Source organism: Cheilinus undulatus, linkage group 10 (genome assembly GCF_018320785.1).
Source record: "Cheilinus undulatus linkage group 10, ASM1832078v1, whole genome shotgun sequence".
NCBI classification, from domain to species: domain Eukaryota; kingdom Metazoa; phylum Chordata; class Actinopteri; order Labriformes; family Labridae; genus Cheilinus; species Cheilinus undulatus.
In genome coordinates this window covers 38,060,758-38,077,924 of record NC_054874.1, presented here as the reverse complement: position 1 = coordinate 38,077,924, position 17,167 = coordinate 38,060,758, and the positions used below count along the sequence as shown (strand labels likewise).

Sequence of the window (17,167 nt, the reverse complement as noted above, 5' to 3'; positions counted from 1 at the left end):
TTTTCCTATGTAAATAAAAGTAAGAAATAATTTATCACACCAACATTTACATTTTTGAACTCAAATGCACAATTCAATAAGCTAAACAGCAAATCCAAGATACTTCTTCAATGTAATGAACAGAATATTTACACATTTTAACCCTTAGAGGTCCACTGGCTATTTTGCCATTTTGTTCATTTTCTTTTGACAACATAAACCACTCAGAAAATGTATACCATGCTCATGTTTGTTATGATCTTTTTCAGCACTACCTCAGCTTTATAAAATGAAAACTATATTTTTTAACTTTAGTTTACTGTATTAGATATAGGGCCTTAAAATAACACCCCACAAAATTGGATTTTTAAAAATTGTTATTTAAGACAATATATTGTCATTTTTAAAAGTAATTATAATTTGCTGAAATCATGAAAAAATACCAGTACCAGTCCTGTGCAGCATGCTCCACTGTCTACTATGTGTAACATTAATTTTGATGTCAAATTAAAATGATCATATTTCCTGTTTTACTCGACCTATTGACATAAAAAAAACTCAAAGAAAGCTTAAAGGACATGCTTTCCACACAAAGTGATTGCAATGCAACATGAGGCTTTGTTTTCATGCTGTCATGTGACAAAAGTAGCGCATGATGAAATCACACCAACGTGATCGTGAACCCCAAAGAGCTACAGTATATTTTACTTAAATGTCCAAATTTTTCAAATGTTTTTCATACTTAGTAGTTTTACAAAAACAATTATTTTCTAAGTAGTTGCAAAGATATGAACAGTAACCAGAAACTGAAGTTTTTATTAGTAGCAGTACACTGCTGGTGCTACACCAAAACAAACAGTGCTTTTATACCAATACCTGTAAATGTATCCAAAGGTTTGACCCAAGGGGCAACTGGACTCGGTTAAGGTTCCAGTAGGCTTCTTGGATGAAACCCTTCGGATAACCATGTCCATGGCCTGGATGAATGAGAACCTACACAGACAATAACTGTAAATAGCTGTTTAAGAAGTTCTTATGGAAAAAAGGATGATAAATTCATGTGTATTTAAGGAAAATAACCATAAGTTACTGTGTGTCAGTTGCATTCAATAGAGTCCACATTGTGCATTTTTGGTGCAGCTGTGTAGCCCTTGTAGTGTTCTGTTTTTTTGCCATCAAGAGTTTGTGCCTCTGCCAGCTATGATATAATAGTGCTCAGCCTGTAGTGATTGTTCTGAAGTTGACAGACACACAATCTGTGACTGCTCAAGTCTGATGATCTTTAATTGTGGAGTCTTTTCAATTTCTCCATGGGTTTATTCAATTATCAGTATATCCCTGTTTATTAGCATGCAGAATTACGAGATAGTGGGGGAGAAAACCTGATTAAAAGTGGTGTCAAACCTTGTTGGTTGTGATCTGTGTGGCTATGATCACAGCTAGTTATGCACACTGAAACAGCTGCTTGTACTTGCAGTCATTGCAGCATGTTTCTAGGCACTTCATACTAGTATATTGTTCACACTGATATTGAGGTTGCAGATAGCTTTTATGATGTGAAAAATGGTATTAAAGGCGTGTCTTGTACACTGAAATTTTACGGTGTATGATTTGCAGTTGCATCAACCACCTTGCGTTCTTAAATGGTAGAACATGAAAGTTATCACAGAAGCTTAGCTGCCAGTATTAAAAAAGTTTAAAAAGTTACTAATAGCATTTTCAAAGTTCTGTTAGTGAAAATGTTTCTTGAATGGTTAAAAAGACATTTCTTTAGAGGCAGGGAGCTCACAAAAACTGTATCTCATGAGCCTTGAAGCTCACAACCTCTCCACATTACCCAGCTTTGATCGCTCTTTATGCCTTATGAAAGTGTCATATAGGACTCTCTTATTATTCCACAATCCATCCTCTTTCATTGGTCTGAGGAGAAGAACACTGCTTGTAAATATAAAACCTCTGTGTAACCCGTTTATCTTACACATGGTAATGTCTTCTGTCTGCTTTTCTTTCCTGTCATTTCCCTTCTGCAGCTGACTTAAATAAAAGATCTTCTCTGTTATTCTCCTCTTTACATTTGAACCAAAGTAACTTTGTATGAAGTTCACATATTCAGAAGGTAGTTTATTGCAGAATTATTTGTGTGTTTGTTTGACCTTGATGTATTTCTAAAGAGACTAAATTTGTCCCTTTCTCTTTCTGTAGTACGTCCACGTTTCACCCAGCCATCAAAGATGAGAAAGCGTGTCATCGCTCGCCCAGTGGGCAGCTCAGTGCGTCTAAAGTGCACAGCGAGCGGTAACCCTCGCCCTGACATTGTCTGGCTGAAGGACAGTCGGCCACTGGTGGACGAGGACAGCGGAGCAGCAGGAAGAGGAGACGGGGAAGGCAAGAAGAAGAAGTGGACTTTGAGTCTGAAAAACCTGACACCAGAGCACAGCGGGAAGTACACGTGCCACGTCTCCAACAGAGCTGGAGAGATCAACGCCACATACAAAGTGGACGTCATACGTAAGTCAGCATCCAGGCCCTGGATGCTTAGTGTCACAAGTACAGATCAGCTGAAATAGATTGTGTAGATGTTGTTTATATAAATCCATGTAAAATCAGAAAAAATAAATGCAGAAAAGATGTTTTTGGTCTTTTAAAGTTGGTTTCACACAGTTTTTTTCCTGCAGAGCGAACTTTTACCGAATGCTTACAGTACTCATAGAGGCAGTGCAGAATAAGAGATTAAGTGACTGTTTCCTCGTCCATTTAGTGACATATACAACTCACACAAACAGTGTTTTTATTCGCTTCAACCACACTGATAAAATGCTACTTGTCCATGAAAACACAGTCAGCTAATCACAGCACTGAACAATAGGGACTGAAAGTAAACAGAATTTATACTGGAATTGTTGTTAAATTTTTCTGTGGTTATTGTTTCCGTTCTGTGTCATAGTACAGTTATTATAGTGAATTATTGGGATCCTATAATCAAGAACACTATAATTATGCTTTCAGTGCTTCAAATGATGTTCTGGCAGACTCTGATAGAAGAGATCAGACTTGGTCTTTATAAGCAAACACTGATTGTTTTGTTTGAAAATGGTCAGGAGTCATACAAGTAGTTTGAAAAAATGACATCATGTAGTCTGCAGAACTCCAGATGGAGTTACTTCAGAGTCCATAAAGGCATGAATTATAAAAAGCTCATAGAGAAATGGCAGATATAGTTCAAAAACCTCCATTTAAATCTGCGCTGTTCATTACAATCAAAGACCATGTACGGAATGTGTGAACTTTTGGTGTGAAGTTTGTAGTCTGTTTAAGTCTGAGCTTCTGTTATTTCTGATGATTATAAAAAACATGAACGTTCCTGAAGGGTAGAATTGGTTAAATTTTGATTTATGTACTATTAAGTGTAACATCCTTCAGAATTTTTTTTTTTATTATTATTATTTTTAAACAGCAGGGCATGGTCAGTGCATTTTTCCTTTCCTCTGAGTCACACATGATCCTCTCATGAGCCAACATGTGTGCATTTCACTGCCTGTCTCTGCAGGAACAAGTTCTTGGTCTGAAAATTGTATTCTTTTTTTTTATTTCTGTCTCATTTTGTCATTGTGGTGTTGGTGCAAAGTCAGCAATGTGCAACTTGGCCTGTGGCAAAACACGTGCTAAATGCACATGTTGGTGGGCGTTTTTGCACCTGCGTACTTGTAGTGCAAATTCTTGGTGGATTCGGTGCAAAAGTGGAGCATATGCAGGTGCAAATCTCGCACTTACGTCAGCGCTATTAGTGCAGCACAAAAAATCATAGTGGAACAACCCCCTACTGTTTTGGACCTTGTGTCATCGAGATCCAGTAACCATAAAGAAGCCATATATAGCATGTTTAAGGTGCACATTTTTAGTTTTTGTGCAGATGTAGATCATTTGAAAACCATGGTGTTGAATGAGGAGCAATTTCTAGCTCAGTTCTCATTCTTGTTAAATCTCCCACCTCTACTTGTATCCAAGAAAAGTTAAGCCTTGAGACCCTTTAATAACCTATATAATTAGCATTGTATCATGATTTTTGTCAATATTTGCTTATCTAATTTTGACAGCCACAGAGTAGACAAAGCCTGAGATCTCTGGTCACAAGTTGGGAACCAGTGTACTAGATAATTTAACATTTTAATAGGATTTACATGTTTTAACTACAGAAAATTATCTACATTTGCTTCACACTGCTGCAAATGGCAACATGTACCATTGTGCCTGATAATGAGCGGCACCACCAAACTTTTTAAGTCTCCTTTACTTCAGTGGCATTTATTAATCAGCAGCAGGCCTGCTAGTAAATATCAGTGAAGCAAGTGAGGAGTGTTCAGCAGAATTTTTTTAAATGTTCCTTTCAGCTGGAAGCCAAAACAGCTGCAGTTAAAGTCTAAAAAAGGACAAGATTAACCGCAGGTTGTGCGTTATAATGAGTTGTGAGTGTTTTCTGATTTATTAGATTTTATCTGAAGGCTAAAGGAGTCTTACTGATGCAGTAAGATTTAAGCTGTTTGCAGATGAGTTTGTGCGTATGTACATACTGAATAGGATACCTCTGTGTTAGACTACCTCCTCTCACTTTACTCTGCACATCTGTTGTACATTAAAGTACAGCTGTAGTCCTTCCTGAAAAAAGACACACACACACACACACGGGAAGTAAATCAAACTGCTGCTAGCTGATGTCAAATGTGACATTTTCGCTATCAGCATGATTCACTCAACTGCCAGTCATTCACAGCTGTTGGAAACAAAACCAGAAAAAGGGAGTCAGTAAAGCTCTCTGATCACAAAGATGTACAAAATACATTAAAATAAACTCTGTATACACAAGCATGTACTTGTAGAGGTCAGATTCTCTGCCTAACAGTAGTGTAGTTCCTGTTAGGACCAGTTGAGTTGATGGACTTAGAGAAGTCATCTATTTTCTGCTCATGAGTGTTATGCATATTGAAGTAATGTCACACTACTGTGATCATCGTTAGCACTCAGCCTGTGGGCTCGTGCTTATGTCCAGATCACATCAGTGCTGATATTCAGAAAAACGTCATTCCTTCTGATATTGCTTAATTGCATAACTGTACATGCTGCATGTCTCCTCCCGAATCCTCCCTGCCTTGCATCCCCTTACCTGTAGTTTATTGCACACGATTTATCTAGAAAAAAAACATTTTCCAGTACATGGGGAAGTCAGAGATATGGAGCAAAAAAATACAGTGAGTCAGTAAGTCATATATATATATATATATATATATATATATATATATATATATATATATACACGTATATGTTTTTTTTTCTGGTTTTCACAGGTTTTTTACTTGTTTGACTGGAGCTCTGTATGTATAATCTGTTTGTTTGGCACTTCTTAGTTTTGCCTGGATGTAAAATGCCTCTGCGCCCTTACTAACTAATGTTGGTGTTCTGAAAGTATTCAGCCCCCCTTTCACTTTTTTTCAGTTTTCTTATGTTGCAGCCTGATGCTAAAGTTGGAAAATTCATTTTTGTTTCCATTATTCTACACTTAGTACCCCATCATGGCAAAGTAACAGCAGAATTTAAAAAAAATGCAGATTTATTAAAAATCAAAACTAAAATATCAAATTGACAAAAGTATTTAGACCCTTTTTGCACAGACTTGAAATTATTTCAGGTTCCTCCCATTTCTCTTGATCTTTGCTGAGATTTTTGTACGCCTTGATTAGAGTCCACCTGTGGTAAATTGAATTAATTGGACATGATTTGGAAAAGAGCACTTCTCTATAGAAGGCCTAACAGAAGACAATGCATATCAGAGCAAAAACCAAGCCATGAGTTCAAAGAAACTGTCTGCAGAGCTCAGAGACACGATTGTTGCAACGCACAGATCTGGAGAAGGTTACAAAAAATGTAATACTGAAGGTACCCAAGAGCACAGTGGCCTCCAAAAAATGAAAAATGGGAAGAGGGTCTTAAAACTTTCTAAATGCATTGGATCTCCTGAGAGGCTACAATATGTTACAAGATCACTGCAGCCTCACAATATTTAATGTCAAAGTAACCTTTGACTTCCCAAATCAAATCACTTCACTCTTATGTCTAAGTGTAAGTTTGTTCAAACTTTTTTGGCAAAAACCTTTCATGCATTTTTGAAATACTGTGCTTATAGGATTTGAGGTCACAGTGGCATTGAACTTGTACCCTCAAAATCCAATGAGTTCATCATTGAGTCAGTGTAAAGATTAATGCAAAGTTTGAAAATAGAGCGTGATATAATGTTCGCAAACAAGGGTTGAAAATGAGCCCTAATGACTTTGATCTTTGACCTATGACATCCAAAATCAAGTTACGTCATCCTTCAGGCAGACTTGACATTTTTGCTGAGCTGTTAGACATCTCTCGAAGTATTCTTGAGATACTACTTTCACAAGAATGGCACATGTACAGAGAGCGCAGATGGCCTAGTGCCTTGTTACTGCTGGGTCGAGACCCAATAATGGGTTGAGACACCATTTTCAGTGGGTTGTGGATCTTCTGGATGTCTGCCTGAAATGGGAGATGGTGGTAGAAGATATTACACTTTTATTTTGAAGGATGTGTTTTAATGCCTTTGTTTTGACAGTTTTTATTCCATTTCAAGTATAAACTGCATCAATTTTCATTAAAAACACTTGGTTATGATTGAAAATGTCCAGAAATTTGGGTCACAATTGTTTGATAAGGAGGTGGTGGTGGGCCCTGACTCCAAGCCAGGTGAGAACCCCTGGCCTAGTGGTGAGGTTGCACCTTACATCCAGCCTGGGGTTCAAGTCTGGCTTGTGGTTCCTCCCCCAGTCTTAAACCCTGTTTCTAACTCTGTCCACTGTCCTACCTTTTTTAACAAAGGCAAAAAAAAAGTTTTTAGAAAAAATGTCCTAGAAACATACTTGCAGCCCTGGCTATTGCTGGCACAGAGGCATAAAAATCCAGTACAAAGTACTTAACATAAACAGAATATTGACAAAAATAACCACAATAATGCAGAGATCATAGTATTCTGGGGGGGGGGCATGTTAAATGCAGCTTTTGGCATTCCTATCAAAAATTCCTTGAACAATAAAAAAAAAGCCTTTCTTAAAATTATCTGATTTTTGTTCTTGTTTTCTCAATGGCTTATAACAGTGTTGTTTTTCATGTTTGATTCCTTGTCTTACTTATTTGGTGTGTGTTCTAACTAGATGCTGCTCTTCTAAATACCTTACTTCTCTAAATGTATTTAATACAACAACATATGAACCTTAGATTTTCCATGTCTGCCTCTCTAAGAGTTAGTTAAAGTTTGGAAACCTCAGTCCTTTCAAACTGCACAAACAAACTTGATAAAAAAGCCAAAACGGAAGATGTCTTTTGAATTCTGCTGAAAAAGAAGTTCTGTAATTATCTTTTGTGAGACTGCAGAACACCACTGAATGAGAGAGCACTGAAAGTCTCACAGGTGTGTTTATTCTGCTGTATAAGCCGGGAAAGAAAAGGCAGGAGCTGAAGATAAGGGATCTGTTAGTGTGTTTTTAGGGGAGAGAGAGGATGTGGTGCTTGAATGCAGACAGTGCTGTGCAAATAACGCTTTAAAAAAAAACAAATTTCATTCCCTCAGGGAATTGTAAAGGTTCATTCAGAACAAACACATTGAATAAAAAGCTGCCTATGTACTCTTTCTCTTTTGTGTTTTTCTTTAATTTGTTACAGTTAGCATGTTACTGAAACACAGTCATACCATTTCTTCTATTTTGTGTTTATGAACTGAAACAGAAGCTTTTATCTAAAATGCTCTCTGTTTGTTTGTATTTTTTTCAGAGCGTACTAACTCTAAACCCATCCTGACTGGGACTCACCCTGTCAACACCACCGTGGACTACGGAGGAACCACGTCTTTCCAGTGTAAAGTCCGCAGCGACGTCAAACCGGTCATACAGTGGCTAAAAAGAGTTGAACCGGGTGACGAGAACAAATTTAACTCCACCATAGAGGTACAGAACATACACTTCTGAATGTAAACAGAATTCTCTAAAGGCAATCTCAGGTGAAATACTGTTACTAATTTATTTATTAATAAATTGTCCTGTGTTTATTTTATTTCAAAGGTTGGAGACCACCGTTTTGTGGTCCTACCTACAGGAGAAGTTTGGTCGCGTCCTGACGGATCATACCTTAACAAACTGTTGATAACTCGAGCGAAAGAGGAGGATGCTGGCATGTACATCTGTCTGGGAGCCAACACTATGGGCTACAGCTTCAGAAGCGCCTATCTCACTGTGCTACCAGGTAAGAGGAGGAAGGAGCTTAAAACCTTCCAAAAAAATCTTGTGTGATTTTCTTCTTGGCTTATTGCACTTGAGAGAAGATAGGACACGTAAAAGGTTTACCTACTGTTCTAGTACCAAGTATAGAAATATTTTCCTGCTGACGCAGTATCACATTACCAGATCATGTTGTTACCTGACAATCTTAAACCTTTTTTAGATTTATTTTGGACTTATGCCTTTATTTAGCTAAGACAGTGTGGATAGAATTGAAACTAAGGATAGAGTTTGGGGATGATGTGTGGGAAAGGATCCACAGACCTAATTGGGACCCTTGCTGCCTACTTTTAGATGTGGCACTCAGAAATAAGCAGGGGGGTTACCTGTGCCTCTCCTTAAGTGTAATCTTAAGAGACAGTGGCAAAACTATCCATGAGCTACTGTAAAGCTCTGCTCTCCATGGTGTTACACTGTCTCCTGAAAGTCCTTTTGAAAAGCTACAATTAAAAACCCTTATCTAGAAACATATACAGATGAGGACAAAATTATTAACCCCCTATTAGATTTCAGTTTTTCCAAGTATTTCTGTAGTGCTTTTTAACAAAGGATTTTTTAACACAGTTTTTCCAAACATCGTATTCTTATTTTGGATGCTTACATTATTTTACTTTGCACACACAAACAAAACAATTTCACAAAACTAAAAAATATACCAGGGTCTAAATTATTATCCCCCTTAAGAACAGACCTTTTTGTTGTGCCATAACACAAACCCCTGTCGCGCAATGATTTTCTTTAACTTTGTAATGCTCAAAGCTCATAAATTCAAGTGAAAACTTAGGCTTGTCCTCCAATTTACACACAATATAAAAACTTCAGTAAGGGTTTGAGCTGTCACTTGAGTGACACAGTGAGACCAAACTAGAGCTCTTTGGCCACAGAGACGTTGCTTATGTTTGGAGAAAGAACGGAGAGATGCATTACCCAAAGAACACCATCCCCACAGTGAAACATGGCAGTAGGAGTATTATTCCGTGGGGATGCTTCAGTGCGTCTGTAACTGGAAATCTTGTAAAAGTGGAATGAATTATGAAGAAAGAAGGATGTGTGAAAATTGTGAAAGATGACTTCAAGCAGTCAGCAGTAAAACTGGGTCTGGGTTGGCACTTTGTCTTCTAACACAACGAACTATAACATGCATCATTCCCGGTGAAGAACTACCTCCAGAAGACCAAAGTAAGAGTTGGGGATGTAACGATTACAGATTTTCTTGGTGCGATTATTGTCAGAAAAAGAATTGCGATTTTAAGATTATCATGATTATTTTTGCATTCATTAATTACACACTACCATGAATAAGTAAAATCACATGAACACTCCTTACAGGTCTTGTATTTTAATTTATTTCCATCCTAGGATGCTCTCATAACAAAATAATATATCAACAATGTAAAGTAACCAAAAATTACAAGAAAAATGATAATGATCCCATTTGGATGGACCGCTCGAGTGGTCTTAGCTGAGTAGTGTTTGAGTTAAAAAGCTATAATTCAGTCACATCTATTTTATATCCTATTCACAACTGTATTTATTAAAGTTATCAAGTTAATTGTCTCCTACTTTTTTGCAGATCTGAAGCTCCAAAACAACTTGGTCCCGACAGCAACATCCCCGAGCCTCCCCTGGCCTGTCATTATTGGGATACCTGCAGGTGTTGCCTTCATCTTAGGCACCGCACTCCTCTGGTTCTGCCAGTCAAAACGCACCTGCTCTTCCTCTTCTTCCTCATCCTCCTCCACCCTTCCTGCTGCTCAGCGTCTGCCAGCAGCCAATCGTGAGCGAGCCTGTGCTGCGGTGCCTCAACAACCAGCCAGTGGAGATAAAGATTGTCTTTCATACGAAGACTACATTGCCCATCAGCAGCTGCTCCTGGCTCAAGGAGGCACTGGACTGGCCCCCAAAGTTTACCCAAAGATCTACACAGATATACACACTCACACGCACTCACACGTGGACGGGAAAGTGCACCAGCATCAGCACATTCACTACCAGTGTTAGCAGAAAGGCTAGCAGAAAATTCAGCTGTTATAAACATGTTCCAGTGCATGGAGACTCTTTTACAACAGTCAAAACTAACTGTTGACATAAGAAGCAAAGAACAAGGAAAGACGCATGCAAGAGACAATGCAGATTCATATAAATGGAAACATGGGATCTGACAACTATTTTTACTCTGCTGCTGCCAGGAAAAGGACTTATAACAGACACAAAAATGAAGAATGTAAAGAAAGAAATAAAACCTTATTTTCAGCTGATCTGGAGGCAAATCCAGTGAAATCTATGAGAGAGAAACACAAAATCTATTTTATTCAAGCCTTTTTTATATAAATCTCTACTTTAGGTTTTTAAATCTCTCTTTTTTGCTTATTTGAAGCCTTGTGGTAATTTTAACCAACAATTTATCCATCTCTGTTCTCTGAGGGCTTTAAACACACAAACCACAACCTCCTCAGCAAAAGTAGAAACAATTCACCTTCGCTTCAAGGCTGCAACCACATGTACTCTTGTAAATAGCCAAAAACTGTTATATAGCATATAGCAGGCTACTTCACCATGGGTAATCTTTAAGAATAATATAGCATGTGTGTAACTTTATAGCTTAATTTCAGATTATGACTCAGGCATCGGCCAAACTGAGCCACGAAACACAAATCAGAGTCACCACAGGATGTGAGGATGAAGGCTGCTGGTGTTTGCTTCTGCCGGGCCGACAGCCATCCTGATAAATGTCCAGCTGCTAACTGGGTGCTATGTGAAAAAAGAGCCGTTTTTAAACCAAGTACGGACAGCGTGCAACTCGATTATGGCAGCAGCTTGAGCGTGATCTCAGCCTCTTTTTAAGAACATCTACTGACAGTTTCTGTTGCTTTATTCTGTGAAGAAAGCTGGCATTTATTGTCTAAATGTTTTAGCTTTGTTTAAAGCTCACTGACTGAAGAAGAAAAGGAAGCCGTTTTTTCATTTCATATTGTCTGCTTTTTTAGCCGACGGTGCAAAGGGATGATCAACAACGCCTCAAAGAATTGTTTCCAGACTTTGTGGATCACTGTGGGATCATTGGATATGTCACAGACTCTCCTTCATCCGTTGTGAGATTTAGTGGGCTTAAACTCTAACTTAAGGATGAGACCTAAAGTCCTCAACTCTTCTTCTTAAAGTGCCTCACTATATGACCTCAAGTGTACTGTAACAGGGTTTGCACGTGCTCCGTTCTCCACACAGCCTTTTGTTGTAAAGCAGAGGGGCTCTTCTTTGGTCTGGGTTTTGGATAAAGGGCTTTCTTCTCACCTGTAGATCCCTATGTCAAGCGCAGTGCTGCCGTAAAGCTTGTCTAAATGCTATAAAGGTAAAAGGACAGGCTGCAGATAAAATAAAATCAGATATCAGTATTTCTATGATAAAATATTGTGCCATATATTCTGCAGACCACTGTACCAGTGCACATTGTGTAGCTTAAAGTACATGCACTGCACACAGTGCTGTCATTTGGTTGTTACACATGAGTTTTGGATATGTTTAACAATATTTAATTGTGTTTGGATTATTCTTTTGCAGATTTGCCACTTCTATATACAAAATAGTTTGAATGCATTTACATTTGGGTTCAAGTTATTTTCTTGCTATTTGATTGTAGTCGTATGTCATTTTAGTGCCACTAAAATACACCACACAAGTTATACCTCCAAAACCACAATATATAAAAGGTCTTAGATTTTCTAACCTTGTTATAAGGATTGTCACAAAACTAGATTTATATACTTTAATTCTTGCAAAATGGAACAACATAGTAGACACAGCCATAGTGTCTTATGGTGTGTTTCCACCAAGTGTTCTTGTTTGTTCCTGTTTTCTGTACAGCCTGGTGTGGTAAATCCTGATTTTGTTTGAACTTTCAAACAGATGTCCATCCAGCCTCTCTCATGCAAATTCCAGCTCTTTTTAGTGATCCAGATCATTTGGCACGGCTCTGTGCTGTGGTAGTGGTATGACTAAGGATGTTCCTATGTGTCTATTTCCCTATTCGGCTACACATCCATTTAAATTGACTGGTCTAACAAGGAGAAAATACCTAGAAAACAGCCAAATTGACTGGGTCTAATGCGAGCCTGATAAACTCCGTACAGCGTGGCTAACATTAGCAGCTAGCTCCGCCAGTCTTCATTCCTCTTTGCAGATTAATGTCATGTTTTGATATGTGGCCTCTTTTCACTTCAGCTGAGAATTTATATGCAAGTTCAACCCTCACCAGTCTAAATACCACTTTATTTCCATTTATCACTAAAAAACTGTCATACTACGCCCTTCCTACTACATGCTAACTGCCAAGCTGCTAGCGGCCACAACTGAAGCTACAGTTAACTTGTAAATTTTGTGCTAATTTAATATTTGAATATAACCATTTAACTGCACACATCCCTAGTTACAACTCCTAAAGAACTCTTCATTTCATAAAATTTTTTGATTTTTATGTATATTAAATGATACAAAAGAAACAACTATGGAACGACTTATGAGTACAGCTTAAAACTTGTCTTTAATGGTCATTTCAGTCTGACCTCTATGCTTCATGGTTTGTTCACTGAATAATATATCCTGGTTTCCTATAAAAGCATGTCTACAGCAAAACAAGAGAGAAAAGCTGTCGAAGAGGCGTCACTACTAGAAACTGACAACAAACATGTTTCAGCACTTGGCCTTCGTCAGCCACTTTGCTTTGAGGACTCAGTTGTGGTCTGTACAAAACATGGAGAGTTTTTGGATTTACCATGATGTCACACAGAAAGTGGAGAATCTTTTGACCAATCAGTGGACTGCCATTTGTCTAGCTCATCTCATTAGAGTCAGACAAGTACACTCGATACCCCAACAGAAGAGAGATTAAAAAAGTAAATAGTTTACTTTTCCCATACTACACAGAGCCTAACTAAACCAGGACGCTTGGTGGAAATGCAGCTACAGGCACCCAACATCAGATAATCTCTTGTTTCCGACTGCCAAAAAATCAAAGTCAGCTCCTGCACAGTGTCTAAGCTTTTAAATATATTGGCAATATTTCGGTTACTTTCTATTTCTACAGTTGCACAAGCGGCAGCTTTTGGATCAAAATATTTTGGATTCTAAAGCTCTGGTACTTTTTTGATACCATTTTTTTTAATCAGAAGAGATTGTTTCACTTTATATGCTATTGAAACTTTTGAATATTGAAAGGTGTGAAAACCTTGCAAAACCATAGCCGTTACTGAAATTAGACGATGAAACACGATTAGTAGTTCAACCTTACATGGGTTCTTGTTGACCAATCATCACATACAGTATATTTTCTTTTAATTTAAAGATTTTCTTCTCTGTTGGAGGAATTCAAACCAAAGTTTACTCAATCTATGCTGTTTTTCTCTGAGAACTATCCTAAAATCAGGTATCTGCTGCCCTCTATTTCCACAAAATGACCCTGTGTATGTTTTATGTCAAAGCTAACGGACTGCCATGAGACTGTATACCTTCATTAGCATGTACATGGGTAAAACCTAGTGTTAGAATCACAACTATTAGATCATTTAGTCAAAATGCTTTGGATCATATAGTAACTATAAACAAACGCATTGGCCCACAGAAACAGATGGAATACATAAATAGTGTGTTTTTAATTTATTTTCATTTAAACGTGTTTGTTCTCTTTCATGTAATTGGGCATTATACTGCATGAGTGGATTGTGTTATAGTAGAAAGGTAAGCTATGTAGCAAATACCATGTTCATGTCATTGTAAGATACTGTATTTATACGTGCCAACTGAATATACGAAATTTATTGATAATCTTTGTATCGACAATCTTGTACAGTCTATTGTCATTTAGGCTAAATTGTTGTTTTCTTTCATTTTAATCATTTGGTGCCATTAAAAAAGTTAAATGAATACATTCATGTCTTGGATCTTATTCTATTCCAAAGAAGTAGTATGCATTGCCTATGAAAAGTGTTCAACCTCCTTGGAAGGATCAGTTGACGTAGTCAATCAAATTTGGCTTATTTGACAAAAATCCTAAATGTTAGCATGAAAACAGATTTCTGCAAAGTAATGTAAATTAAATAAAAATTAATGGTTTATGAAGTGAGGTTAATACTGCTTCATATCTGTTAGGTTTCTAAATAGATGACATATTACACAGTTAAGACTGGCTTCTCTTTTAAAGTAGAGTATTAAGGGAAGGGAAAGATTTTTTTTTCCTGGTGTAAACATTCTGTTACCACACACTTAAAATTAAATCACTTTGTACTTGATATGTAAAAACACCCCTGTGGCTGATGCATTAGCCTTTATTCTCTTAGGATTATTTTTGGCCTTTTACCTTTATTGGATTGTGAAAGCTTAAAAACAAGAAATTCTGAGAGAGAGAGTGGAGGATGACATGAACCAAAGGGTACCAGGCAGCATCAAACCAGTGCATTCAGTACATGGGGGGACTGCTTTACCAGCTGAGCCATACAAGCTCCCTGCATTAGCCATGAGGAAAATACAGTTTCATGAGTTTCTTACAGCATATTTTCATGATTCCCAAAGGACAAGACTCATTGCTAAATCTGTGTCAGCATGTTTGTTGGAAAGTTAAAGAGTAGTAGTGATATTTTGGTGATTCTTTTGCAGCCACAAATGCTCTAAAAATTAAATGTAAAGGGATAAATGACAAAAGCTGTGCTTCATGAGGGTCAAAGGGTGTTTCACACAGTCTCTGAGAAATGTGGTGCAGTATGTAAATCATCAAGGCAGAGCTAAGAAACAACCCCATACAAACCGTGTTTCCTCTTCCTCTCCTCTGCAGTGCCTCATCCTTTCAGCAGTGTTTTCTGTCATCATCTTCCTCTCCTAAATGAGTCACAGAGATACAGAGCCCTCACACCCTCAGTCTGCACGCACTGCTTGTCCATCAGTCATCTCTGCAGACAGACATGCTGACAGATAAAACGCCGGCTGCAGTGCGCACAATTGAAGGGATACAACTGTTTAGAGGATGTTCACTCAGACACAGTCCTATTGTACAGAGAGGTATTGTACTGGACTCTGTGATAAAGGAAGGCAGGGCAGGCATGGGAAAAGAACCAGAACAAGTATTCCAAAGATACACAGTGCCTGTAAAAAGTATTCACCCTCTTGGATGTTTTACACTTTTATTGATTTTATAAATATATTATGGTTAATATAATTTGGCTTTTTTTGACAAAAACAATTAAGAAAACTCTACTACTCTGAAGGAGTTACAAGCTTCAGCAGCTGAAATGGGAGAGACTCTGCACACAACTGTTGCCAGGGTTCTTCACCAGTTAGAGCTTTATGGTAGAGTGAGAAGGAGAAAGCCAATGTTGAAGAAATCTCAGGTTCAATCTTGATTCGAGGTTGGCAAAAGGCATATGTGGGAGACTCCATGGCCAAGTGGAAGAAAGTTCTTTGGTATGATGAGACCAAAATGGTGCTTTTTGGCCATTAGACAAGACACCCAACACTGCACATCACAGCAAACACACATCCCCTCTGTGAGCACTGTTGTGGCAGCATCATGCTGAGGAGATGCTACTCTGCAGCCCTGGAAGACTTATAAAGACTTACAAATACACATTATAAGATAAATCCATGTGATGGATGTTTTGACCGAAGAAGGGAAGAACATATCTTATGGCATTACTTTCAAGAGTAGGAGGTTTTATTTTAAGCAGAGAGGTTTGAGTCAAAGCAAAAGAAAGAGTGGAAATATACAAAGACGTGAATTATCCTTCAGGAATCTGAGGTTTTCAAGTGTTTGCAGAACAACAGTTAGTCATGGATTTCTATGCATCTGGGGAGTTTCAATTGTAATAAAGCAAAAGCAGAGCTGGTGATAAGTGTTAAAGCTATGAAAGACATATCCCACTCTATATTTTTTTGTAATGGAGAGCCTGATTAAAAAAAAAAAAACTTTAGAAGGCAAATATGAGACTTTCCTGGGTTGTTTCCATCCTACACATCCAACTGGCATTCTTCCTTATCTCTTTGATTAGCTTTTTCCTGCTTTTTTGGTCTTCCTGTGAATTTGATTGACTTGTAGGGAGGGAGACAGGGAGGACAGATGGGGGAGGAAAAGATGAAGAGCAGCAGAGAGGAGGAGGAGGATGACACAGAGGCAAGCTGCCGACAGATGTGTTGATCTCACTGCTGCCTTGCCATGATGAGCGGAGATGAGAAGAGGGAGAGATCAGTGTGAAAGAGTCCAGCATGAGAGGAAAGAAACGTGCGGAGCAGGAAGGGAGGAGGAAAAACATCTGTGGAAGAATGAGCTCCTCTTTTTCAAGTTTTCTCAAGGAAAAACAAAAACATAATTCAGCAAAATGAGGTATTAACTTAACCTTTGTTGAAGCAGGTGAACGTCTCTCCGTGGTTAAAGGATTTTCTAAGAGAGGTCAGGCAGAAAGGTCAACATACAGTAAAAGCTTCATAACAGAACATAACAGAGAGAGCAGAGATCGTCCTGTTCAAACATACAGGCTGGTATTCAAGTATCAAGTGACCATTAAAATAAATCAGGAATCATAACAAAAACACTGCTGACCTCTCCACAATTAAACACTGTTTTCTCTGTCTTTGAACCAAATACTTTCGAAGGCTCTAAAGACAACTTCTCCAACTATTTGAGATTCCTATTTTATTCCAAAAAATGAACTTCTATTGTGCAAGATGTCTACACTGCAGATTTGGATATCCCTTAACTGTGAGTTGTAGTTAGGCCTGTTAAGGTTTTTGTCTGCAAATTAAATCAGTGATTAAAGAGGAACTACCAATCATGGTTTTATGCTACTGCAAGGACAGTGATGGTACAG

General features: G+C 38.0%; 1 protein-coding gene across 2 annotated transcripts in view; it reads left to right on the top strand.

Annotated features, from left to right (window-relative positions):
• Nucleotides 1–14,208, top strand: part of fgfrl1a (fibroblast growth factor receptor like 1a) — a 107,850-nt gene extending 93,642 nt beyond the window's left edge. For both annotated transcript variants that reach the window (XM_041797880.1, XM_041797879.1), the window contains exons 5-8: nucleotides 2,182–2,487; nucleotides 7,819–7,991; nucleotides 8,106–8,286; nucleotides 9,895–14,208. In XM_041797880.1, the coding sequence (XP_041653814.1) occupies nucleotides 2,182–2,487; nucleotides 7,819–7,991; nucleotides 8,106–8,286; nucleotides 9,895–10,322 (1,088 nt within the window). In that variant the 3' untranslated portion in view covers nucleotides 10,323–14,208. The remainder of the gene's footprint in view (nucleotides 1–2,181; nucleotides 2,488–7,818; nucleotides 7,992–8,105; nucleotides 8,287–9,894) is intronic.
• The last annotated feature ends 2,959 nt before the right edge of the window (nucleotides 14,209–17,167 follow it).